Here is a 25,997-nt window from a genome sequence, read left to right as displayed (position 1 = left end):
CTGTGTGTTATCAAAAAATCCTTCTTTCTTTTACTGTCATGCTGGCAATGCTAAAAGTCTTATACATTTAAATTTATTACTTATTAATTCGTTAAACCTGTAGAATTTGAGCCATAAGATATAACTTACTTCTACTGCAGATTCTCGTGATGGTTTTCAATGTATCTTACAAAACAATAGTGAACTAAGTACTCTGTGGGTAGCTGTTATTGCCCAATTTAATTTATGGTTTGATAAACAAGGAATACAAAGATTAGGGATCTCACAAAGGAAATCTTTGCCACTTCTGAGAATAACTCTCATTTTTTGCTTTCAGCCCTCTGTTCTTGTTATTCTTTCAGTTTCTCATCGTGGCTTCCAAAAAGTAATTAAGATTTGATCCTGTGGTTCAATACCTTCACAGTTTATGAGTTTGCATTTATGTTTCCCTGCAGTTTGCACCTTCTACAAGATTTGTGCATGAACATCATGAACCAGATCCTTATTTGCTATAGACTTGTGTAACTGCTCAGATTTCAGTGGCTCTATGGCAGTTTACAACAGCAGAGGCTCTAGTCATGAATTCCAAACATAAATGGCATGCTTCACATATCTTTCATGAATTTAGTGGGGTTTTTTAATCTGAATGCTAAAGCAGGATTTACCTAATCCTCAGGAACACTGCTTTTTTATGGGTATTTTCCTTTTTTTTTTTTTTTTTTTTAATTGTTCCAGATGCCATCATGCCCTGCAAAGATATCTCTGTCAAACAGGAGCTAGAATATCACTGTTTCCTGAAGAGGTCACTCCTTGACTGCTTGTCATGTGGACACAGATATTGTTGACCAACAGTACTGCCTATAGGAATCCAAAACAGTATTTATTTTAAGAGTTATGGTTACGAACGTTTATGTGTTACATGTGCCAACTTTCTTTTTTAATGTTTTAGTAAAACTGCATGTGGCCAGCTGGTGTAATACTGTGGTTATAATTAATTCATCAACTTTTTTTAATAGGTAGAAATATTTTCTGTTCTGAATAGAGAAAATATCAATCATTGTGTGATAACTGTCTGCAAATCCTAATTTTCAGTGGCAATCACTTTATTGTAACAAATTACATGTAAACTTATGCATAGACTGTGAAACATCTTCAAGATTACTTGTATTCATTGCTACTTTTTTTTTAATCGATGTTGCATTACTAGCTGAGTGTACAACCAGAACTAAGAGACCTTTGGAGAAGATTTTCAGGAGAGGAATTGATTAAAAATGGCCTTCCATAGCTTCAGCTTTCCAGCTGATTTCCCTGAAGCGACCCTTGTTGGTCACCAACCAGTTAAAATAATTTCCTCTGATCACCATAAACAGGTGAGTGGAATATTAAACTCGTGCTTTATCACAGGAATGTCTGACAGGAAGAGAAATAATGAATACAATGTAGAAGGTTGATATCTCAAACAGACAGGGACTCCAGATAGAACAAAGTAAATGGATAAGGATATGATCATTATATATGTTGAGCCTTGCACAGACATCAGGTCCCATTTTGCTCTCAGAAAATCACCAGAACAGAAAATAAAAAAAAACCAGACCAAAACCCCAAAACGAAGCAATGGTTAACTCAGAGCAGTTTCCCAGTCCTCTTCACATGGTTTAGTGGTGGACTTGGCAGTGCTAGGTTAACAGCTGGACTTGGATGATCTTAAAGGTCTTTTCCAACCTAAACAATTCTATGATTCTATGATACATCAGGTGATCACACCAATTCCCAAGCCAGAACCAGGAACGGGGGTACGAGGAGCAAGAATGGGAGCTTAGTGAAGTGGCTTCTTTTGGAGGCAGATGTAGTAGAAGGTATTTGCAGGACTGAGCTCAGTTACAGCTCTCCGTATTGACATAAATGCCATTGTTTTTCATGGGAATTGCCCTGAGCTGGTAGGAACATCTAGGCAGCTCTCCCGTAAGTGAACTACATGACCGCATTGGTGTGCTCTTAGTAAAATCCTACAGCTATCACGTCTGGCACATGGACAAGCTAGGTGCCTAAGAGCTGTAGAGACACAATTTTTCAACAGAACAGATTTTTAGTCACTCAGCATCAACACATGGATATAGAGTTTCCCTATGTCCCTTCGTCCTCCATCTCCCACCTTCCTGGGACCCTAAATAAGTGTGCCCAGAGTGTTGCTTTCATGACATGGTGAGGACAAAGACCTGTGTTGCAACAGTTTTCCCAAACTGACCCATTCTGGTGTTTAAATAGGATCTTCAGAAAGAATGTCCCTACGGGTGAGGGCTGAAGTACTTGATAAAATGTTGCCCCTACTGCATCCAGTGCACATGGATTAACACAGAAGGCAAGAGCTTGCTTTCTCCCTACCCTCCATAAAAAACAGTTACTAATTGTATATTGGGTAATCCATTGTGTGATCCATTATAACAGGATAATTCTGGATAGAAGCAATTAAATCGAAATGTACATGGAGATGCCTTCTCTTCTGATTAAGTTAGTAAACTCTTGGCTTAACGTCTACAACCCATTTTGCTAAGTCTTTCATCACTCTGAAAAGGTAATTTTTTCAATTCCAAAACAGAATGTATATGGCTTGATTATAATGGCCCCCCCTTATGACTATATGCCTGTGCTGTTCCAGCCCTTTGCTTTTCAGTTCCACATCTTGTGTCACCACATGACGGACTCTGCAGAATACAATTAACAGCTGTTGTGCTGCTGGCAAGGGTGACATTGCATGCAAGATGCCTCCCAATTCAAAAGAAAAACCTTAAAAAAAAGTTAAGAGATTGAAAACCTTCCACGCCCAAAGTTAAGGCATACCATGGAAAGTGGGACATTGCTTGAAAATGGATCACCTGAACTGTTATGGTAGCTGGCCATGATATCTCTAGAAAATGTTTTTCTCTTCAAAAATTTTTCCTTAAACAAAAGCCTCTGAGCCTTGATCTCTGTAGGAGAGAGCAGGAAGTCCAAAGACCCAAGTGTCTGGGCAGAATAAAGAAGGTGCATTTGTCGCTTGTTAGATATGTTGTTATTAATGGTGTTTTTCATTTGTGTTAACAGCTCCTCGATTCCAGTAAGTCCTTCTTACGGCAAGAAGTCATTGTGAGATGTCTGTGGGGCATGTCTCAGAAGAGTGAGGTTTAATCTTCGGTTTATTAGTCCTTAGCACTTATTTCTGGATCCCTGTTCTTTTTCTCTCTCTCTAGCCCCAGCACTTGAAGATTGTCAACTACGTCAGATCTCAGGGTTTGAAGAGAAAGCCTGTGCCTGCCTCACATAGGGGCCAGAACACAGTGCCACCACCGAAGAGCATGGGGAGAGTCTTTGACAACTGCAGTTACCTCCTCTGAATCCGGTGCCTCCTGCGGACGTTGCCTCTTAGCCTCAGCCAGAAGCACTTGTGCTGCTCTTGTACCCGAAGGCCAGACTGCCAAGAACCAGAACAAACAGCCCTGGTGTTTCCCAACAGTGTCCCGCTGCCTGCGGAGGAGGAGACTTACCACTACTCTTCTGAAATCCAGCTGTAACATCTTGTGAGGCTTGGAAGTGAGGGGTCAGGCTTGGTGTTACCTACCCTCTAGCTAACAGAACGACGTTAAGAGGATACCATTAGTCTGTGTGCCTCGTCCTCTTTCTGCAACAGCCAACCACTCCAGTCATAACACGGGTGATCTGTACCAGTTCTGCACTGCACTTCAGTTCCCTTCTTCTAGCTTCACTAAACTTCCAAATGGCTGGGTATTTTTGTGTGCTTATTTATCAGAACTCAGGCTCATTGCCTGCTTGTATTTGTGTATATATGCATGTAAACATATTTTTATATATTCATATATATATTATATATATATGCACATATGTGTGCATTTAGCGTACGACTAGGAAAAAGAACAACATGTTTATAGCTTTTATATGGGGTTACACAATCTGCATTTTGAACCAGAGCAGAGCCACAGTTCTTGAAGCAGCTTTTATCATTTACGCGTGTGTCCAGAGTGTGATGGCAAGGCGTGGCCAGTTTTGTCTTTCTCACCAAAACCTGTTGATGAAATCAGTCTATGTAATAGTTCTAGTGTTATATTTGGGAGATCATTCATGACTGCACTTGATGGAGAAGCTCGGGATCATTTGGATTCAAATCTTGATTCTGTCACTGACTTCTCATAGTGGATTAGAAAAGAGATGTAGTCTCTCCACCTTATTTCCTTACAGACCAGTGAGCAGAACACCAGTGTAAGAATAGTGACAATATTTTTATTCTAACATCCTCTAGTTCATGGGGATCGATACAAAGATGCTTGCATAAAGCATTGAAAACAGGAGACACAGGTTGTTCAGCTGAGCTCTTTTGGGAAGCTGAAAAACATCTAGCAACTGTGAGGATGTGTGTTTTCTCCGCAGTTTATTAATACAAATCACTTGTTTCTATTGCCAGTTCTAGTGAACTAGCAAGCTGCCAAGGTGCTAATGAGCATACAGTCTGAATAGTAATTCCAGTGCCACTGGCCATGATGATTAGGAACATTGCTGAATATAGATGGTGCTATCTTGACCCTTCTCTCTGCCTCCAACTTGAATGAGTTCTACCTCACTCCAAAACATTTGTCATCTTCTTTAACTGAAAAGTTTAGAACGTTTTGTTTTGTTTTTCAATGAAAGCATGCTGCCACTTCTGAAAGCATCCTTATCTAAGACAGAGAAATAGCCAAAGATTTGCTTCCACATCCTGAAGTTGCTCAAGGAAGAGCAACTGCATTTTGACTAGAGCAATTCTAATACCGAAGCTAATAAAAGTGGCCATCTTCAGACATGTAGCTTTGAGCCCTTTCATAGTTGTAGTATTGTGGTTATGGTAGTTGGGTTTTTTTCTCTTCCCCATCTCACCAACTCATCTACCACTGCTGTCCCTCACATCAATTTATATAAAAATTTGAGGCATAGACATCCCAAACGAATTTTGAAAGGCAAGGCACTGAGTCCAGCCAACAAGGACTGGGTTTTTTCTTGTGTGAGAGTTTAATAAAATAATGTTTTCAAATACCACTTTCCTATTTCCATCCTTGGAAATAGGATACTGAGGGAATGACCAGGGCCCATTAGCATTGGGTTTCTGCTGGGCTAGCAACATTCCACCACCATTTCCATGAGCAGCACGTCGGACTGCCACCCCTTCAGACTGACTGTGTCTATACTCCCTTAGGTTTCAAGAGGAAAAGTTAAGCTTTCTCCAGTGCAATGGTTCCTGCCAAGTCATGCAGTGTTGACAAACATTAGGAGCCATATATATTTTGTTGTAATCATGAGGCTTAAAAGGATGTTATACAAAAGACGACCTTTTTAAAATAGCAAATAGCTATCTTTGCCCGAGCAAACATGTAAGAGCACAGCACTACAGAAGACTACCTGTTTCAACCTTTATAACTGTAGGTCAGGGACTGAAAGATCAGCAGAATAACTATTTCCTCCCTCCTAAATATAGAATAACTATTTCCTCACTCCTAAATTCAACAAGCTACAATTTCTACCCATTGTGCTCCTCTTCATTTGCCACCAGTCTTACGGTGGCAAATAGGAGCTCTTAGGAGCTGGTTTCTCCTACCTGCTGCTTCATCTTTATTCAAGCAAATAAGGGTACTAATTTGTAGCCCAGTTTACCAGCAGACTGAAATGAATATTTTATAGATTGGTGTTTGTTTCTATAAAACATTTTCCTATATAGATCTGTTTAGCAAAGATGACAAGTAAATTTAGCAATATTTTTCACAAAGTTCTCTAAAGATCACAAATACCAGACAAGCATCAGTAATTACAATGGACACTGATATGGGAACTTGAGGCTACTCACCCTGTGTGGTGGCTGCTGCAGGAAAAGGTGACATTTGTACGTTTGCACTTTTGTACATTTCTTAGGAAAAATAATTTCAGGAGGTTCATTATATGAGGGGGGAAAAAAACCCAAACCCAGAGACCTTCCTACCACTCCTTCATTCTGCTCTTATCATAGGCACTAAATAACAAAGACAAACTTAGATAATACATGATGTGTTGGGAAAGCACAAGATAGAGCAGACTCTGTATGAGAAAATGCATCATACCAGACAGAGCTGTTGTTTGGACTCTGATGCATATTCACCAGCAACTGCTGATCCAATGAAACCTTCACCTACCTCTCCCCAACATAAGCTTTGAAAATCCCACTCAGCATTGAATGGTGGAGGCATCGCGACTGTGTTCTGTATGATTCTGTTTAAAACTAAAAAAGCATTCTGTCCGGAGCAGAAAATTGAAGTTCACTGAGTTTACTGTTTCTTAAGTGGAGGTATTTATCTCCTTCTCGTAAATAGTTCTTCAATGTTAGCCTCTGCCATGTCTTCAGAGGTCTTGCTTTGCTTGCATTTAATGTGACAGAGGCCAGCACTTCCTATGAAGTTTATAGCACCGTAATATATACTTGTAAACAATCAACTTTAATAAAGAGAAGATAATATTTAGTATTTTCTAAATATTTTCTTCAAGTATTTTATATAATTTAAAAATTCCAAGCCAAATTCTTAAGTGTGGCATCCCTGACTCAACATGAGAGCGAGCTTTAAGCCATACTCATGGTTCCCTGAATCCTGGGCTGCTGGATTTTTCCTCAGACACAAAACTAAGTATTAGAATAATGCCAAATCTTGGCTGCTGCTAATAGCCCCTGACAAATCATGGGGATTTATTGCCTTCTGGGGTACATCACTTTTCCTGGCACTGAGATAATTTGGTACAGAGCTCTCCATACTATTTCAGTGCTTTCCAACGTAATTAAAGATTTGGCTGATCATTGAAAACACTCTGTAAAAGGAATGTGAAAAATAACAGTGACCAGGACATTGATACCACATTTTAGCTTGGTAATCTCCAGCTTGCTGCTCATCCCCTTACATACCTTTCTTACTGACTGTCATTCTAAAAACAGATACTGTTCACAAAAACTTACCATTGTCCCCTAAAACCATGTGCAGGATAAAATTTTCAAAATAAAACCCCTGAAATTTAAAAGGAAAAAAAAAAGAGGGTTATTAGTCAGCTGGTAAGCTAGCTTTCCAAGTACCTTTTACTTTGATAGTTAACTAACTTCAACCATGGGTTTTATACCATGAGCGTTTAATGGCTAATGCTTACTTTCAAAAGGAAATAAAAGTCTAGTCTGGATTAAGTTCTTATATTTCTGATTTTGATCCAGCCAAATCATACATCCTCAAAAGCAATATAGACATTTAAGAAAGACTATTTCATTACTCAGATTCTGAATTCTCATACTAACTTATGAAAAAAAATCACTTGTTTGGGAGGGAGGGGTTTTGGAAGAAAAAAGACGTCAATGCTAATGCCTAAACCCAAGACTTCTGTGGGTAGTGAATTTTCTCCAGGTGTTGTTACTGTTTGCTAAGCTTCACCAAGCACTACTGATTAGTTATTAAATAAATGTTTTGTTAAGGAAACCAATAAAGCACACAAGTGTCTGTATTTGTAAATAGTGTTTATCAAGTCTGAATGAAATTCAGCCTTTCAGAAGCCGCATTATTGCCAGCATAGGTTTATAAATCACTGTCCGGTGCTCTACCAGAAAGGATAGACATTTGAGACACTCCTTGCCCTTAAGAGAAATAATGTCAAAGGTGTTCCACTGTTTCCCTTCCGTAGGCAAATGCATGAAGATGGCATGAACAGGGAAATGTCTGCCTTGCATATAATTTTAAACATCCACCTATCTTCTCCTCTGCTGCTTTGATCTTTTCCAGAGACAAAATGTAGGTAAAGATTTCAGTAGCTTTTATGTAAGGTTACAAAAATAATGTATTTCTACCTGTAGAATTAGAATAATTCTGTAGAATACAACAGCTATACTGCAGAGATTACATCCACCTTAACATGGTAGATATAACTGAAGGGGCCATAAGAGATGTTGTTTGCTGCCTCAGAACAATGGCATTCTGGCATTCTGCTTTTTGCGAGCTTTATGCAGCGACAGGCAGGAGTGTTGAGTACATTCCTCACGTGAGAGAGACCGGCAGTCCGTGCAGAGAACAAGACCGTCTCGTAGCCTTCTAGGAGCTCTGTGATAAATTCTCCAGTGTCAAGGATACTGGCAGAAATCAGAAACCCTGAAGGCGGTAATAGACTGGCCTGTGTGGAGATGAGTAGCAATGTAATCATAGACAACATTTTTGAAAAAGAAAGCAAGCATGTATTTTTAGTGTTATAGTCATTAATAGTGTACGTGTAACTATATGCCAATACTACAATAGACCTAATGCATGCTAATGGAGCCATCAGGAAAAGGCATGGCACTCTGTCAAAGGAGGACAGCGTTGGATATTGAAAATGCATTTTAAATATTGCATTTAGTATTCAGGCCACCCTCAGAAAAAGATTTATCAGAAAGAGCATCCCAAAGTGGCAATGAAACTGATTAGAACTGCGAAAAGATTTCCGTTTAAAGGAGGAAGAAAAATTTAAGTCTTTTTGACTAGTGGTGAAGTAAGTAAAGGGAGACAGGAGGGAACCAGAAATTAAAAGCCCGGCCCAGCTAAGAGTGGAGTCATTGGGAAGCCTTTCATTACCTTCAGCAGAGGTTGGAGTATGCCTTCTGTCAGCTAATCCTGGTTGTTCTTTCATGGTGTAGGAAAACAGAAGATGCTAGATAAAATGTACAAGGAAATAACACTTGCCATCTGCAGCGCAGCGTATCTGTTGTAATCCCTACTGCTGGCCACTGGCACAAGGAACCTACAGGAAAACCAGGGTGATACTTACACATCCCCCAAGAACCAGAGCGGACACAAGCACCGCTCCCGACTGAGAATCACGCACCCGAGTCTTGCAGAGCCAGGAGGAGGTGGTGGTGCCCAGGTGTGGCTAACGCTCAGAAGACTACCCCTCAATGCCATTACAGGATAACAAGTGGCAGAGATGACAAAACATCTTCCCAGTCTCCCCTCTTTCCAGAACCAGGGGTTTGCCCAACTCAACTGCTCCCCTGCTGCCACAAAGTATATCCAGGCCCTTTTGGAGGTGCTCTGAATTTGGTCAGCTGGTTACATGCTGGAAAATATGTAGAAGAATTATCATGCCTCACCTTCAGCCAGTTAGCAGCTCAAGTTCAAGAAGAGACATCTTTAGTATGTACAGAAGATATCCTGTTAATTGTTTTGAAGTGATTTCTCTAGAGGTAGTCTAGAGGTAAAGAAGTTTAAATGCTTGTCCTAAGCATGTGCCTTTTTCTCTATTAAGTTTTCTCTAGTGCTCTACCTGTGATAATTACTGTTTCTAAACTGCTAATTAAGCTTCTGGAGACAGAGATGCCTGATTATAGTGAGTTTCAAAACACTAGTGCACTGGGAGCAGGATGTTCTCCTTGAACTGTGCCTGAAGATTAGCACTTCAGGGCTTGTAGACTTAACATAATTTTATCAATCCTATATGCTTTTCAAAACCATCTCTCAAAAAACATTTCTGATGATAAGATATGATTTTGCCATCATGTAGTGCTGATACGGAGTTTTCTAAGGAGGATCGCTGTGGCTAGGACCTCAGCTCTAATCTTTTGTTGTTCCTATGAAGTAGTCTTCCTTTAAAATCTCTAAGAACAAGAAACAGCTGTTGGTCCCAGAAGGCCCTCACCTCACCCCAGCACAACCAGACGATACCGCCCTGACATTGTTCTCCCTCTTCTCAGCCTTCTACACATGCCCTCCATGATGCTGGGAGCAGTGGAAAGAGGACAGAGATGTTCTGTTTTGTCAGAAGGACCTTTCAATCGTTTGTCCGAAGGACAGTACTTGGGAAGTAATAATTGGGGCTGGGGGGTGTTGGAGAGGTTCAAAGGACGTGGCCCCTGCTGACAGAAAGAAGTAACAGCTACAGAAGGTCCATAAGCTTGTCACGTGCAAATCAGTACTGAAGGCAAACGTGCTACGCTGGCTTACAACTACCGGGAAATTTTACCCAATGTTTTTGGGAAATACTGAAATGCGACTTGCTGAGAGAGCTATGAAGGGGAGGGGACTGCAAGGGAAGGAATCAACAACAAAAATGGAAGAACAGAAAATAAATACCAATGAAAGGCTTTTCTAAGACAGTCTGGCATGGTGATTGAAGATGATTAATTGAAATTAAAAACCTGGAGATGTCAGAGTTTCTGGGAGTTACCTACCAGATCCGAGCCTCCTTTATCTGATAAATTACTTTCCTTTACAACCAATGCTATTTATTAGCAAAACCATATTATTTGTTCAGGGACAAACTGTGGCCTGTGACCAGACGAACATGCAGGGAGCAGATGCAATTCCTTTGAAATTAAGTTACCCAGCTGGTCGGAGTTCCACTCTCAGCAGCTAACACGTAACTGAAATTTCCTTTTATACATTTAATTCAGGTTGTTGCATAAACTAAGGTATACACACTGCAGGGTAGTTAAAAACATGAAAAGTTGTTTCTCTTTGTTGACAGTCAGGTTCTGGCATACATTTGACAAAGCATTCAGCTCTGCCTTGATAAACAAACAACTGGCTTTCAAGTGATTTGGCTTGGTGGTTTGGGGTTTTGCTGTTGTCATCGGTGTAGAATAGCTAAATCCTTTTAAAAAAAAAAAAAGCACAAAAAACCTTCATTATATGTTTCTGTGTCAGCCTTCCCCTCTCAGCTGCCAGCAGCAGGAAGCCCTTTATGAGCAGAAACACCTGTGGATGTTTCTCATTTTTGTGTGCATACTTCAACCTTTCGGCGGGCATTCCTCTACTCTCAGCTCTTCACGCCAAGCCGGGCCTAACCCTTTTGTTTTGGGAGACCACGGGGTAACTATTTTGTCCTGTGGGACCTCTCGCCCAGGGTTCGTTATGGCGGCATGAAAGCGGCTATAAAAAATGGCTCTTGAAGGACACTTCAGGCAGAGAACGGTTCTGGCGGGCCCCTGGGAAAACCTTTGAGCACCGAGCGGGGTTTAACCCCGCTTTGCAAACGACCACGAAAAACACCTCGAACGCAGCCTCTGACCGAGGCGGCGGCAGGACGGCGGGCGCAGCCTTTCACACCCCTTCGGGGCTTCCCCCGCCCCGGGCCCGGGGCGGACAAAGGCGGCGGGGGGCGGGGAAGCGCGAGGGGCCGTGCCGCGACGGGGCGGCCCCGCTGCCACCACCCACCGCGCCGCCGGGCTCAGCCCGGGGGCGGCCCCGGCGCGGCGGGGGGCAGCGGGCCCGGCCCGGCCCGGCCCCGACGGCGCCGCCCGCCACCGCCACCCTCCCCCACCCCGGCCCTCCGCCGCCCCCGGCCCGCCTCCGCGCCGCGACGGGGCGGTCAGCGGCTCCGCGCCCGCCGCCGGCATGGAGGCAGGAGGGTGGCGCGGCCGGGCCGAGGGGCGCCTCGCCTGGGGGGTACTGCTCCCCCCTTTCCTCCTCCTCCTCCTCCTCCTGGCAGGTCAGCGGGGCCGGGCGGGTGGTGGGGTGGGAGCCGCGAAGCCGCAGGCAGCGGGTGCGAGCGGGGCTGGGGGGCGGCGGGGCCGGGGCAGCCGCCGCGGGGAGCGGGGCCCGGCGGCTTAGGGCAAGGCGGCGGGGCTCTTCCTTGTGGTCTGAATTGGCGGGCGGAGCTGGAAGGAGCGCTCCGGGGTGTCTCGGCAGACGTCTTTGGGGCAGGGCGTGCTGTGTGTGAGCCCTTCTGGAGCTGCAGGGGGGTGACACCCGCGCCCGTCGGGAGAGGGGCCGTGAGGCGCCCCGGGCAGCGTGGGGGCACCCCCCGATGCCGCCGGACTTGGTGCGGGAGAGGAGCCACGGGGGCCGCCGGGCTCCCTTCTCGTCGGGTGGCTGTGCTTGGCGGGCGCCTTCGGGGCGCAGCCGGCGACGCAAGCGCTGGTGCCAAAAATGGATAACGGAGCGAAAGCCTGAAGCTGCTGGCATGGGGAGTCCTGCAGGGGTAACAGCGCAAAAGCCCTTGGCATGGGGGCACCCCCGTTGCTGCTGCTGCATGGCAGGGCCCACGCCAGTCACGGGCCTCCTCTCTCTGCCTGAGGGTTGCTGTCCCTCCAGCTACCCCGGTTCCCTTGCTGGGCGGACTGGTCTTCAAGACTGATGGGTCAGTTGTTCACTTTTTTGTGCATGTGCGTTTCTTTAATACAGGGGTACTGGCACAGGTTTAGGGCACAGCGGTGTGAGCTGACCCGTGCGCTTTCTCGCACAGCCCTCTCCGGCCGTCACCCTCTGTTGCTGCTTGCTTTCAAGCAGAGAGCAAGCATGAGCTGGTTCAGAGAGCTGACCTGCTAAAATCATGAGCAAGATGAAGGTTTTGGGGTGGATCAGCAGCATGAGCCATTCGCTGCACAGCCAGCATGTGAAGGAGCCTGGGTGCGCGGCAGGAGCTTGCAGCCAGAGGTGGGGCAGGCATGGGAGCATGGCAGAAGCTGAGATGAGGTAGGGTTGCCCGAATCCCATCACGCTGAAAATTGGGCCAGCACGGATGAAAGGCAGTAACAGGAACGGGAGAGTGGGAACCCTTTAGCGTGATGTGCTGCCTGGGAAAGGGGAGCCACAGTGTATTGGGCATGCAGAAGCATGGTTTGTCATCTTCGTTGTCAGGTCTCTGATGCGGCTCTGTGTGTGCATGTGCGTCCACAGAGGTCACCAAGGGTGACAGTGTGCGGGGCAGGGAGTCTGTTTGGATTCATCCAGGCTGCAGCTGAGGTCCTGGCAGTGGGACAGGAGAGCCCGGGATGAGATTTGGGAAGCGTGGGATCCCCGACGATGTTTTTACAGTGCAGTGGCAGTACCCAGAGATAGCACGGTGTTATTTACTTGGGGGGACCTGACTTAGGGGTTTGAAAACAGCTGAGTTGTGACAGCACAAGAGTTTGGTATCTTTAAAATAGCTTCTCCTGACAATGAAAGGCTATGTGTTCTTCCATGCTTCTTAATTATAAAGCGCTGTCATACTGTTGTTTCACAATTAGCGTTGTTCCTCAATCCGGCAGAGCATCACTGCTGGAAACTTTTGTGGCCCCAGATGGGCAGGCCAGTCTTTGGCAGTGGGGCAGAGAGGGCACCACTGGCTCCCTCTGTGCTGGGCACCGCTGTGCCACGCTGGCCGCGGAGCGGGAGTGCAGCCGGGGGAGCCGCTGCCAGCTGGCAGGGGACGAGGGAGCCCAGGCAGCTCTAATATACACCCTGGGCTGGGACTGGGCAGGGACTGGGGAGATCACCAGTTCCTTCTCCCCGGCAGCTCAGCAAGACAGGCGGCCTGGCCTCAGGTTTCCCTCTGGACTGCTTGCTGGAATGGAGAAAGGTGATCTGTGGTGTCTCGACATTTCGAAATGCTCTTTTTTTTTTATTTTAAATGATGAAGTATGAGAAGGAGCTGATACGGCCAGCTACAAAATACCCATACACAAAGCACCTAACTCTGAACTTCCTGCTGAAATGCAGAATGAGTGGGAATGGGCTGCCATTTGGATTACAAGGTCACGTTGCGCCTCGAGTGAAGTCCTGTGATTGTATAAAACTGTTAGACTGCATTTTCTTTAAAGCCGTGCTGTACAGCATTTTGTTGTTGCTGCCGTTTGACCGCATGAATGTTATTTTTATTCAGCAGAAGATTGTCTGGCTCAGTGTGATAATGACTGCAAAGCTTACTGCTGTGATGGGACTACTCCTTACTGCTGTTCTTATTATGCCTACATTGGGAATGTCCTTTCGTAAGTATATTTGCACTTTAGAAAAAAGTTGATGTGCTGTGTTCATGGGCTTAACATAAAGTTGGATTGCAGGACACTGTTTTGGCAATAAACAGTGGCAGGGTTTGGGGTCTTTTGGTTTTGGTTTGGCTTTTTGCTTGCTGGTAACGAACATTGGTATCCCTCTAAAGTCTCATGTTTCATGTATTTTTGATGCATACCAGAAAGCTTGCTAAAATTGAGGGTTGTGTCCTTAGCTTGTGTACAGTTATATAATTTGTGGATGTGAGCGTTAGAGGTGGTGAGAACTTTGTTTCAAGCTCTTCAGGTGAAAAGGACTGTGAATAGAAATCCTGTGGTTTGTGTTGAAATGCTTTGTTACAATACCTGCGTCAAACCACTATTCAAATTACTTGGAGTTGAGATTCTTTTTGCTTTGAGTACTTTTTTTTTTTTTTCCTTTTTATTGACTTGAATGTTTTTGTCAAATGGTCCTTTGGCTTTTGGTGGATTTTATTGAATAGATTCTAGGTGGGGGTAATCTGACACTTTTAACACTGCAGTACGAATAACATGTTTCACAGTGCTTAAAAAAAACATAGCAGGTGAAATGGAGTGGGTATGAGTATTTCCTATCTAGAGAAAAACAGAGGAGTAATCTGTTTATTAAAAACATAGGCTCCAGTGCAGCTGTTATCTCTGCATCGGTGAGGAAGAGAAGCCTGTGTGCTGGTGGACCTGACTGTAGGCACTGGGCTTTATTTAAGTGACAGCCCACAAGTATTACATCCATGTGTGAGGACAAATGTAAACAAAACATGAAATGTTGTTCTTCAAGGTAGGGCACCTTACCTTTTTTTTCGTCAACCCCACCAGTAATTTCCTTAACCTTTAGCATGCAGTCCGTGACATGCTTTTGGTTTGTATTCTTGACTAACACCAGAAGAGGAAGAAGAGGTACATCATACGCACTGCTCGGTGCTTGGGGAGCAGTGAGTGAGAAGGTTGCTTTTTCTAAAAAGGCTCCTCTGTTGCAGGTTTTCTTTTAGCCATGGTACCTGGGGAACATGCCAGTGTTCCCTTCAGCATATTTTATAGCACTTTGAAGGAGTAGGCAGAGTGATGGTATTTTAATGCAGAATTGATCCACAGTTTTTAAAGCAGATCAGACACTTCCTGGGCTAAAGTAAATACAATGACAATATAGCACCAGAATCCTTCATTTCTCTGGAAATAAAAAAGCGTGTACTTAAGATTGATTACTGTTGGAGAATGACAACTGAGTTTTTTTTCCCCGCTCACCTGGGGAATGTCTGCTTTGATATTTTTTTTCTTTTCTCATTCCAAAATTGCTTTCCCGTTTACATGCATGGAAGGAGGTACTGTTTTTTAATACCTTATTCCAGCTCACATGTGGTTAGGAATGATGGACACAATAGCATAGGATTCACATCATAAGAAGGAGGCTTCCCATAGAGCAACAAAGCAAGGGGATTTCATGTCCCACTTCCATGTGAACGTCACTGGCATTTGTCTAGCCTACTGTCAGAGCTCTGCTTTGGATAGGATTGACCAAGGGGTTCTTCAGAGTGGCTGCTGAAGTGTTCAAACCATGCCTTCAGCGCCAGGTTGACATCTAGTCTTTTGCATGTTTATTTAAGAAATGTAAACAGCTATTGAATTAGAGCTGAGTGTGAGTGGCTCTCACACACTGGAAGGGCTTGTGTGTTTTTGGATGATTTGGAATACTGGAGAGGCTCTTACAAGTGCTGTTTGCCACAACATGTCTCGAAGGAGACATTTGATCTCTGATTTTTTATGGTTAAGTACTCTAATTCATACACTTGAAGACCAGTCAGGAGTCATTATACTCCTCTGACCTGACATTTCGCATGATTGAGCCATAGATTCTTTTTTTTCCCTAAAAGCTGTTTTGGGCGTGTCTTCTTTAAACATGTATAATCTCATTTTGAAAACTTCAGGCATTTGTAAGTTGAGCATCTGTCCTTGTAAACTGTCCTATAGTTCATTTACTAATATTGCTGGGAAATTTTGCTGGGAAACAAAGGTTGAAATTCCTACCGTCAGCTCTTAGCTTATCTGTGAGTTTGAAATGTGGCCCTAAATAGTCATCATGACAGCTGTCCACCTTATCGCTGAGCTGGGTGAACTCTGTCAGCCTCACACGTTAAGATTTGCTTTGTTTTGCTTTGCCCTGCCCAGGGGGTCAATTCTTTGGCCTTCCTTTGAGCTCCCTCTAGTATTTTCTCTTCCCTCTGGAAGTGTGGCTAGCAGGGCTGAGAGCAGGGTTTTGACAGAAGCCTTGCTAGGGTTTTTTTTTTCCTGTATCTTTATCTGAGTACCTATTTTGAAGAAGCTATCTGTGATGATCACAGAAGACAAACGAATTTAGCAAATTCAGCTCTAAGTCCTTAAGCCACAGTCCTCAAAGCATTTGCTTTAAGCCTGCAAACTGGTCTTTGCTAGGGTTACTACCTTGCATTTAGTTGCGTTGCAGAAGATGTTATTGTGAGTTTAACTATGCTCCGTAAGAATAACTTTCCCTTTACATTATTTGGCACTATATTGGTCTTTTTTTTTATGTGCAAGCTTTTCCTGTGGAAGTTTCATGTTGCCTCACCCCCAAATGGCAAACCGATGAAATGGCATTAGAAGACACAATCTCTGGCATTTGGAAACGGCCGCTAGCAACCTGTCTGCTCATGTCTTTCTGTTAGCAACTGTGTGTTGAAATCTTTTAAAGAACCATTTTTAATCCAGCAAACTATGTGTCCTGATAATTCCATGTAATGCTGTTCTTTAAATATCCCTCTCTTCTTGTGTTATTATTTTTCATCCTACTGCCTGCACCAAGCAATGGACTTGATCTGCATGGGTGGTTGTGCCTTTCTACTGTCTTAAACACCATTAGTAGTCCTCAGTGTTGTATTGGCTCCTCTGCTGTAGAGATTGCCCATGCTTCTTAATTTGTTTGCCCCTAATTTCTCTGCTCTCTCCGTTCGTTATACGTCTGCATGTCTTTCTGAAGTTTCTGCTCTTTATCTTCTCTGGGGTGTGTTTTTTTTCACAAGCGTAACTCTCTCTTGCAGTTTTGGAGAAGCCTTTTGATATGCAGTAGATTATTTTTAAACAGTTATCCGTTTTATTTCATATCTCTCACTCTTCTCTTTCTAGGCCCATATGCCAGCAATTGTGGAAACAGACTATAAACACCAGACAATAATGTATATAATGATTTTAAAATTCAGTCAGTGTGACTAGATCATGAGCATTGATACTTAAGTTGCTTCTAGCTTTTAGGTGATTAATTAACTCTCTTCACTCATTAATATGAGATTCAACATTGAGATATTCCATGTAGAGTTTTAGAATTTTCTACTTTAAGAAATTGTCATCTTTTTAGGACACGGGGGAATTTTTTTTCTTCAGTCAGATGAGGTTTTCAGCAAATATCCTCCAGGCTGTGTGCATCTGTGATTAGCCTGTTTTTCTTTCCACACATGAAGAACAGATGCAGAGTTATTGGCTCACTCTAGTATTAGGATTTCAGGGTCTGTAAGAGATGTTTCAGTAACTCCATCTTTACTTGGACTGCAGGTATAATCTGTGAGCCTTCACGGTCTGTGATTGAGTCATGTGTAACCCCATGAGCATCTCTAATGTAAAGTAACACATCCTTTCTCCTCCTCCCCCTGCTTCATGATACCCCTTCAGAGCGAGCTGTTACAGCATTAACCTTCCAGCTATATGTCCCTTCCTACTAGTCTTCAATAGCTACAGCCTGTCATTATTTCCTCTGATACATATGCGTTTCCTCCTGTTTATTTGCTCGGCATCTAGTGCTTAATAGCCCTTCTAATAGTTAGCCCTTCTAAAAATGTTTATTTCTTGGGCAAATTACAGATTTATGTTTGGACTTGGGCAACATCACGGAGCTGTGTCTGTGGGATGAAGGAAAAGGTACAGGGGGACTTGAGTGCTCAGACTGTTCGTCCTGCCCACCTTTTCACTCCTCACCAGAAGAAAGCTTGGAGAGACCCTTCCCAGCCTTCAGCATCATCCCAGCCCTTTGAGTCAAGAAACTCAAGCTGCTCTCCTCAGAGGCTTGTTTCTAGGCTACTGAATCATCTGTGACTGACCTTTTACCACTTTCCCAGTGCTGCATCTGCTTCTGCAGCTTGCTACCAGGCTAGGGACTGCAAGGACTGCAGCATGTTTTCTCCGTGACAGATGCTCCAGGTTTGCCTACAACAACAGTATCTCCCTAACTAACCACCCGGCGGCATTTTGCCTTCTGTCACTCGGAGGAGTTGGAGACATCTGGTTATTGCCTTCAGCTCCAGCCTCAAACCCCAGAGCTCCTCAGAGGTGGGAGTTGGTATGAAAGGGGTTTCTTCTGCAGAACCCAAATTTGAGTGTGTGTTCCTGACAGTGCTCTTTGTATTTGCTTCTGAGGCCCCAAATTGTCTGGCCCTCATGCTTATCCTGGTGGATTTTTTGTGGGCTAATTTCCAAGTTTGTCTTCTCCACCATGTTGCACCTTATGTTTATCATGGCCCACAGGTAACCTTTGAACCGCAGGGAGCTCTCTGGGCAGAGATGTCAGTAGTTACCTGCTCTTGGAGGTGGTTCTGGATGCTGCCTTTGCTCTTTCACAGCACTTCACAGCCAGCAGCTGTGAGTTGATGTGAAGTTATCCCAGATGCCAAGTAAATAATGGAGCAAAGAAGACAAATAGTCCAGCTGTTCTCTCAAATGAATACTGCTGGGCCAGTTGAATATTCAGTGGAAGTGAAGGGACTTAAACCCAGATTTGACCCACAGTATTTAAGAAAACTCATTGATATCATATACAGCCCTGGTGACTGGTCCGTATTTTCCTGGGTAACTCTTTAAGGGGAGTAAACTGGGGTATTGGCTTAAGCAAAAGAAGAAAGAAAAGATCACAGAATCGTTAAGGTTGGAAAAGACCTTTAAGATCATCAAGTCCAACTATCAACCCAACACCACCATGCCTACTAAACTATGTCCTGAAGTGCCACATCTACACGTTTTTTGAACACCTCCAGTGATGGTGACTCCACCACCTCCCTGGGCAGCCTGTTCCAATGTTTGACCACTCTCTCCATAAAGAAATTTTTCCTAATACCCAATCTAAACCTCCCCTGGCGCAACTTGAGGCCATTTCCTCTCATCCTACAGCTAGTTACCTGGGAGAAGAGACCAGCGCCCCCCTCACCACAGCCTCCTTTCAGGTAGTTGTAGAGAGCGATAAGGTCTCCCCGCAGCCTCCTCCAGACTGAACAACCCCAGTTCCCTCAGCTGCTCCTCATAAGACTTGTGCTCCAGACCCCTCACCAGCTTCGTTGCCCTTCTCTGGACACGCTCCAGCACCTCAACGTCCTTCTTGTAGTGAGGGGTGTTCTTGTAGTGAAGATGCAGTGATGCTACATTACATTGCAAAGTGTATGAAGTTTCTTGGTAAATGTCTTCAGAATTACTTACTCTGAGGCAATTTTTATTTAGAAAAACAAAACAAAATAAAACAGGTGATTCCAGGGACTTCAAAGGTAACTGGAGGAAAAAGTAAATAAAAACTTTAGACAACTGTGATCTCATTACAGGTTGTGGATGGTGACCTGCAAGAGAGTAGGTGGAAAAATCTTACTAGAGATAATGATGCAACTGCCTGTTCAGTGACCGCTGAAATGCCAGGTGTTATTTACATGAATTAATGTATGCTGGAGGGGGTGAGTTTTTTGGGTGGGTTTTTTGTTTTGTTTTAAGTCTAGAGGTTGCACAATGTGGCCAGGAAGGAAGGAAGGCAGAGAGAATGGGAGGAAAAGAGGCAGAGAATACATTTAGCATAAAAATCGTGTGCATGCCTCAGCGTGCAAAACTGACAAAAAAGCCGTGTGTAGTGTATCTAAGTATGACATTTGACATGGATTACTTTATATCCAGCAGTACTTTTGAGAAAAGCAGCTGACCTTAGAGAATGCCATTTTTATTTGTGAAAGGAAGACTGTCCCTTAAGCTGATTCACTTGATATGAGAATATGGGATGGAGGGTGGGTATGGAGGAGGAGTGCACCAAAGGACAGAATTAACATTTTAAGAGTTAGGAGTATAAAGATGTAGCCTCTGGAGTTCATAGTGAATTAACAAAAAAAAAGTCAGGAGGCTTGGCATTCACTGTAGATTCCAAATAATTCAAATTAGATATTTTCGGGCATCCCACAGTAAATATGTGAAGCAGCATATGGGTTGGGGATGGTTCTATGTCCACATGACAGTTGTATGGTACTCTGCTTGAAATAAAATTGTGCTCCTCTTCGTCAACATAGTGTTCAAAATTTGCCCATGATTGAAGTACTTTGGGACAGTATGTAAAATTGCGATGTACCTGGCAGTTGCCATTTCATGCCTCTGGCTCTGTGACTTGTGCCTTGATGCCAGAGGTGTGCCAAAGGCCTGGTTCAATAATTATTTTTTCCATTTGGCTTGGGTTGTGGCTTCTTATCAGAGCACACGGAGCAGAGCCTGATGATGCTTGTGCTGAGCGCGTGGGGGCTGGCTATAAATGCGTCACTGGTAAGGGCGAGACCGATGATTAGACTAAAACCATCTCCCTCTCATTCTGTCTAAGAGGTGAATAGCAGTTCAGCCTTTTAATCCTTGGTCTTCTACACCTGGAGTACCTGTGGAAGCCTGCTGTCTGTGCTTCAGCCTGGTAAAATCTCTGCAATAGAGGTACCCAACTCTCTGTGCGGGGGGGGGGGTGATTAACCACAGCTTAGAGAAAGATCTAGGACCATGTTTTCATTGTTGGAGAGAGAACTGGTATTCGAAATGTGACCTTTGCAAAGTGTTTGAACTTCCAGTTGTTTTTTGTTCTGTGCCTATTGTCCCAGTTCATATCCTTTAGCAGAGAATGTGCGATCAGATTTACGGCCAGAGCAGTATCTGCTGGCTGTAGAGGAAACCCTTGTCAGCACCACAGTTAAAACACAGGGAACCTCTTCTTTAGCCCTTTGTGTTTTCATTTCTAACCCAGTGTTGTGACAAGCAGCTCAAAATGGGGAAAAAACTGTTTTGCTTGCCAAACAGTGGCTCTCAAAAGATAGCTCCTGCTTCAAGTCTCCAACCTCTTTTTTTTTTTTTTTTTTTTTTTAGGGTGTCTGACTAACTGTTTTGAAATGATTGGGACTAATGGGATCGAGTTCTTTTGTTTGTTTGATCTTTTTTGTTAGTTAGGATGTTTAATTTTGGTAGGTAGCCATAAGAACAAGAATATTTTTTAAGTGAAAATTGGAGGTCTTTGTAAACATGCAAGTTTAATTGTTCATAAGAAAAAAAGGCTAGCATGGTTTTGTGCTAAAACTTGAGTTGTTGACATCCCTGTGGATCATCTGTTTTTCATCATTTGGAATATTGTTAGAATTTGGCCTGAAAATGGAAGCATTAAGGTATAAATCACTGAAATGCTCTCTGTGGCTTACAGAAAACTCTAAGGGGGGGAAAAATAAACATTCATAAGGAATTTAGTGAAATTAGCTTGCTTATACTGCACTGTTTATTTTGAAAGGATTTTTTCAGTGAAAAGGAGAGATAATTTTCTGTTTATCATTTGCAGGGGTCTGTTTTGGAAGCCTGTAGGATTTTCCCATAAGGTTCGGTCATGTAAAAGATAAATGTTTTCTTAACACTTAGTAAGACTGACATAAAGACTGAGCTTGGGGATTATGTTGATCACAAGAGGACTGTCCTTTCTTCATAAGAATTTTACCATCTGTCTGTTTTATACGCCCTCACATGCCTTTCCCTTTTTCAAGTGGGGAAAAGGTCTGCCTCTGAATTTGGTAAGAGTGTGCAACTTTGTTCAGTCATCTCTGCATCCAAAGCTTTCGAGAGAATTCAGGTAGTCTGCTAGGCACCAGTTCAGCAAAGTAGTTAAATGTGTTTGTAACTTCAAGGTGGCAAGCAGATGCAATGGATAGAGTCCTCATCCTGTTGAAATCAATAAGCTAATTACTTCAGTGGGGATTTTGTGCACTTGGCTCTAATGGGACAAGTTGTAAATTGAAGTACCTTGTTGAATCCAAGTGTTGGAAAAAAAAAATTTTTCTTTCTTTCTTTTTTTTTTTTTTAAATCACCATGGTACCTTCCACGTTCACTGTCGCTTCATGCTCTCTCGTTCCCAGTTCAAGCACTGCTTAATGAGTGTGTTGCTCCTGGAGGGTCAGGAGACACACAGGGGCAAATCCCACCTCAGCTGACTCATGTACTCCCTGCATGGATGCCAATGCATACCTGCCTCCCCCACCCCCAGCTGGAGAATTTCTGTTTTATTGGCTAATTCTGAGATTTCACTGAGCTCGTGGGGTTCTCAGAGGATTAATCTGTTGCATTTTCTGGTTGCGCTGTGCTAAGTAATACCACACCAACGCAGAGCAGGGTTATTAGTGAAGATACTTCTGGGTCAAAAGCTGTGCAAGAGGGCCATTTGATGCTGCACACTGTGTAATTGCAGCCAGTCCAAATAAAACTTATAGCACTAATACAATATTTGAACAATATTGTGCTAGAAATATAAGCTCTCATTCTAATCTTTATGTGCCTTTTTAAGGAACAGAAACAAAGTTTGGCATATGTAAAGTGAGTTATTAAAAATTAAAGGAAATGAACTATTAATTCACAGGGCAGCCACAAGTTCCTTTGAGATTTATAACAAGTAGGTAGAAATTCCACAGTGAATATAATCTTTAGAAATTCAATGAAGTTTTCTCAATTATTTTTCTCTGTTTAAAAAAGAAAATAGTTCTGACGTCTACTTTCAGAATCACTTCCACTATTAAAAAACCCTTTTTTTTTTTCCTGTAATGAATTGTTTTGTAAAATACAAGATTCCTCCTGGGACTTACTTCATATCTAAGTATTTATTATGGGGTGGAGAGGCACTAATACCGCAGATTGGGCAGGCATGTTTCATCATTGGTCTCCCTCTGTTGGCTCATCCACACAGATAAGGGATTTTTACTGCTATCATTAAATGGAGTTATTCCTTTTGCTCACAAGGGAGGTTTGGTTTAACGCTGAATGTTCCAGCTTCTCTCTCTTTATTGAGGCCCGTGGTACAGTTTGTCACAAGAGGCACTAAGGATCTACAGCTGTTGTTGAAACATCTTTTCCTTAGCCAAGACGCAGTGAACCTTATTTTTAGGTGCCTTGTGGACTTGCTACACTGCTGTTGAAGCAAACTATCCCTACTCCAGTCCTTTATGCAGTGCATGGTCGAGGTGATCTAATGAAGGTATACTTAGGGTACTGCTGCCCCGCAGGTATTTCCAGCTGCTGAGCAGCCCATAGGGCACCAGTGTTACTAAACTAGGAATAACATTTAAAATGCGGTCCCAAATGTGTGCGCTTATGCTATCACATTAACTGCGGTTTTGGTCTCTCGTACTCTGCACTGCTTATTCCTGTTGTGCCCGTGCATTGGACTTTCTCCTTCCAACAGCAGGGTAAGAGAAGGCCTGGACGTAAGCAGTGCCCCTTCTTTCCTTTTCCTCTCCTCTCCGCTGGTTGCTCCCTCCTCCTCCCCAGAAAAAGCAGGAGAATAGAAATAATCATTTGGGACAGGAGGGAAGCAGTTAGCCTTGGAGAGTGGCGTGTCCCACCACGGAGGGGGTGGCTCCAGTTTCACCAGCGTTTTGGAGGACAGAGCCCCCCAGGAGCGGTTTGCAGCCACCGGTAAGGTAACATCAGGAAGCTTGTCCAGGAGAGGGCAGGGGATTGCAGCTGCTGCCTGTTATCTTGCCTACGTGATGCATGTGTGTATATACACGTGTATATACGTGTGTATGTATACACACAAATATTAACTTATAATGTATTTTCTTCTGAAATTCTACTTTGCCATTTTCCTACAACACTAACACCATCTGGAGTACCGGCTGGCGTTACGGTCCTGGTCTGATGTCGGTATTGTTGAAGCACCACGTCGGTGGTCCCTGTCGGCAGCGCTCGGCGGTCGAAGTTCAAGGCTCCGTGGAGCCTGTGAGTCTCCCCTCGGAGGAGCGCTCCAGGCCAGCCGGCCGGCCTCTGAGACTTCGGCTGGGGCACTGCGGAGCGCTTGTTCCCGCATCACGATGCCTCTGCAACAGACCTGTGGAGAAAAAGAGAAGCAGAAATATCCTGAGAGCAGACTGAGGAGAAGTCAGAAATGGAAGACCAAAGCAGTGGAGAGACTCAAAATGAATTACTTGTGTATAAGTAGAACTTGTAATATGATGGTGTTTAAACCGTACATGACAGCAGCACTTAGTTCTTTTGTTTGTCAAAAGTCCCTGAGCTTTTGGGCCTCTCCTCATCTGCTGCTTTGGAAATGTAAACCAAGAGGAGAGAAAAGAAGCAGCCAGCATAAATTTAACACTTTTCATTGTTGGGACTAAAGCAACTCCAAGAGTGTTTTGTACAAGACCTTGTTGAAATACATCTCTTGGAATCTTTGAGATCTTCCTGGAAGAGTAACAAGGATTTTGTTAGTGCAATATTTTTTATAAAGAATACAGCTTTTTTGTAATCGTTTTTGCTTTCCACTTGTGTAGGATATTATCTTCCGAGGGTTTCAAAATACTTATGATTGTCAGTTGTTTCAGTCTTATGCTCACAAGATCCTGTCAGGCAAGGCAGCAGTGTCTGGGCATTGCCTGTCTGCCATCCACGTAGAGTGTGCTCCTGCTGATGATGAGCTCTGCAGTTCTAAAAGCAGTATAAACTACCACAAATAAAGATGAATTATTTGGGTTATGGGCAGAATTTTGGTTACTTGGAGCCAAAGTTTGATGTCTGAATGTAGTCGTTGAATATGCCATGGATGAGCGTATTCAGATGAAACCCCCCTGGGATGGAGAATGACCTTGTGTGTGAGGAGTCTGTGTGCCATGTCCAGCACAAAAGTGCTCTCAGCTGTGAGTGAGAAGCCGTGGTGTTATCCAAATCTAAGTAATTAGTAACCTTCCTCCAAACCTATTTTGTCATGTGCAAACGTTGCATTCTTTTAAGACGAGTTATTTTTGTCTGCCTTTCTGTTTGCCGACATCCCTGCTCGGGGCCACAGCTTCTCCTGCCTTGCGGTGTGCTGACCACTTGCTGTGCTGTGTGGTCCTAGTCCCCAAAGACCTCGGTGAGGCTGTGTCTGGTGATAGCTAATGTATTTACATGGCTGAAAGTTAATATTGTTTGTTCAGTCCACGGCAGTAACCCTGCGTTTGGCTTGGAAATAGATGGCCTATTTACATAAGCTGAAACGATGAAAATGGCTGACAGGATCGCCAATCTGCTTACCTCACATTGCTTCCCTCCAGTGGCTCCTTGCAGGGATAATTTGGTATTAAATTCCAGTGGAGAGTGAAAGAATAGAGTTTCCAGGGGATGGGGAATGGATGAAAAGTTAGGGCCCTCGTTCTCCATTTTCAACAACATTTAAAATTGTCTGAAGTACAGCACAATGCACCTTTGTTCCTGAGCCTTCACGGCTGTTGAACGAAACTTAATGACTGAATTAGCATATTTCCAGAAATGTAATAAAATGTCAGCTTGACAACAATGCTTTCAAAATTGCTATATGACAGGGGTGCTGTAAACATAGTGGCATGTCTGCTGTATGGTTCGAATAATATGCTGCGTTAAGGTAACGTGCTGAGATTAGGAGGGAAGCTATGGTATTAACATCTGTATTTGGTAAGCTTACGTTGTCGCTGTCCTCTAACATAATTTATTTTGCATTAAAATTACATATCAAGAGAGGAAATTATTCCTGTTTGCTCCTCACACGCCTCCCTATTCATCCTTTCTTCTGCAGTAGGGGAGGACAAAATGGCCTCGATGGCGTGGCTGCCTGTGCTAGCAGGGTGTGAATTTGATGACCTAGGAAGGTCTTTTCACATTAGCCAGAGAAGTAGGAATTTGTTCTTAGTTTGGGCTGGGGCTGAACAAACATTTCAAAGCTCTTGGCAAGCTGGTAGGTGCGGGGGTCTGTCTCCCGTATTCCTCTGCCGTCGCAGGCTGAGAGCAGCTGCCTACAAGCTGACGTCCAGGCCGGCGTTTGCGGAGCAGTCGGTGGCCAGTACTGTTCATCCAGCGGGGACAGTCACCTCTGCATGTGACCTGGCCCGTGCACTGCTGGGCAGTCAGCCCTGGTTTAGGTCGCGCCAGTGCAGCAAGTTACAAAGCAATTCTGGTTTGGTTTTTGAGCTGTGAAGCCTCGTTTAAGGGAGG

The 25,997-nt window shown here is 43.8% G+C and overlaps 1 protein-coding gene across 1 annotated transcript in view; it reads left to right on the top strand.

The window, feature by feature from the left end:
- Window positions 1-11,357: 11,357 nt before the first annotated feature.
- Window positions 11,358-25,997, top strand: part of CYYR1 (cysteine and tyrosine rich 1) — a gene marked incomplete at both ends in the record, with an annotated part of 56,886 nt that continues 42,246 nt past the window's right edge. The window contains 2 exons of the mRNA XM_082008033.1: window positions 11,358-11,451; window positions 13,609-13,714. Of these exons, the coding sequence (XP_081864159.1) occupies window positions 11,358-11,451; window positions 13,609-13,714 (200 nt within the window). The remainder of the gene's footprint in view (window positions 11,452-13,608; window positions 13,715-25,997) is intronic.

This window comes from Phaethon aethereus (assembly GCF_964289735.1).
Source record: "Phaethon aethereus genome assembly, chromosome: 1".
Taxonomy (NCBI): Eukaryota; Metazoa; Chordata; class Aves; order Phaethontiformes; family Phaethontidae; genus Phaethon; species Phaethon aethereus.
This window is presented reverse-complemented; position numbering and strand designations above follow the sequence as displayed.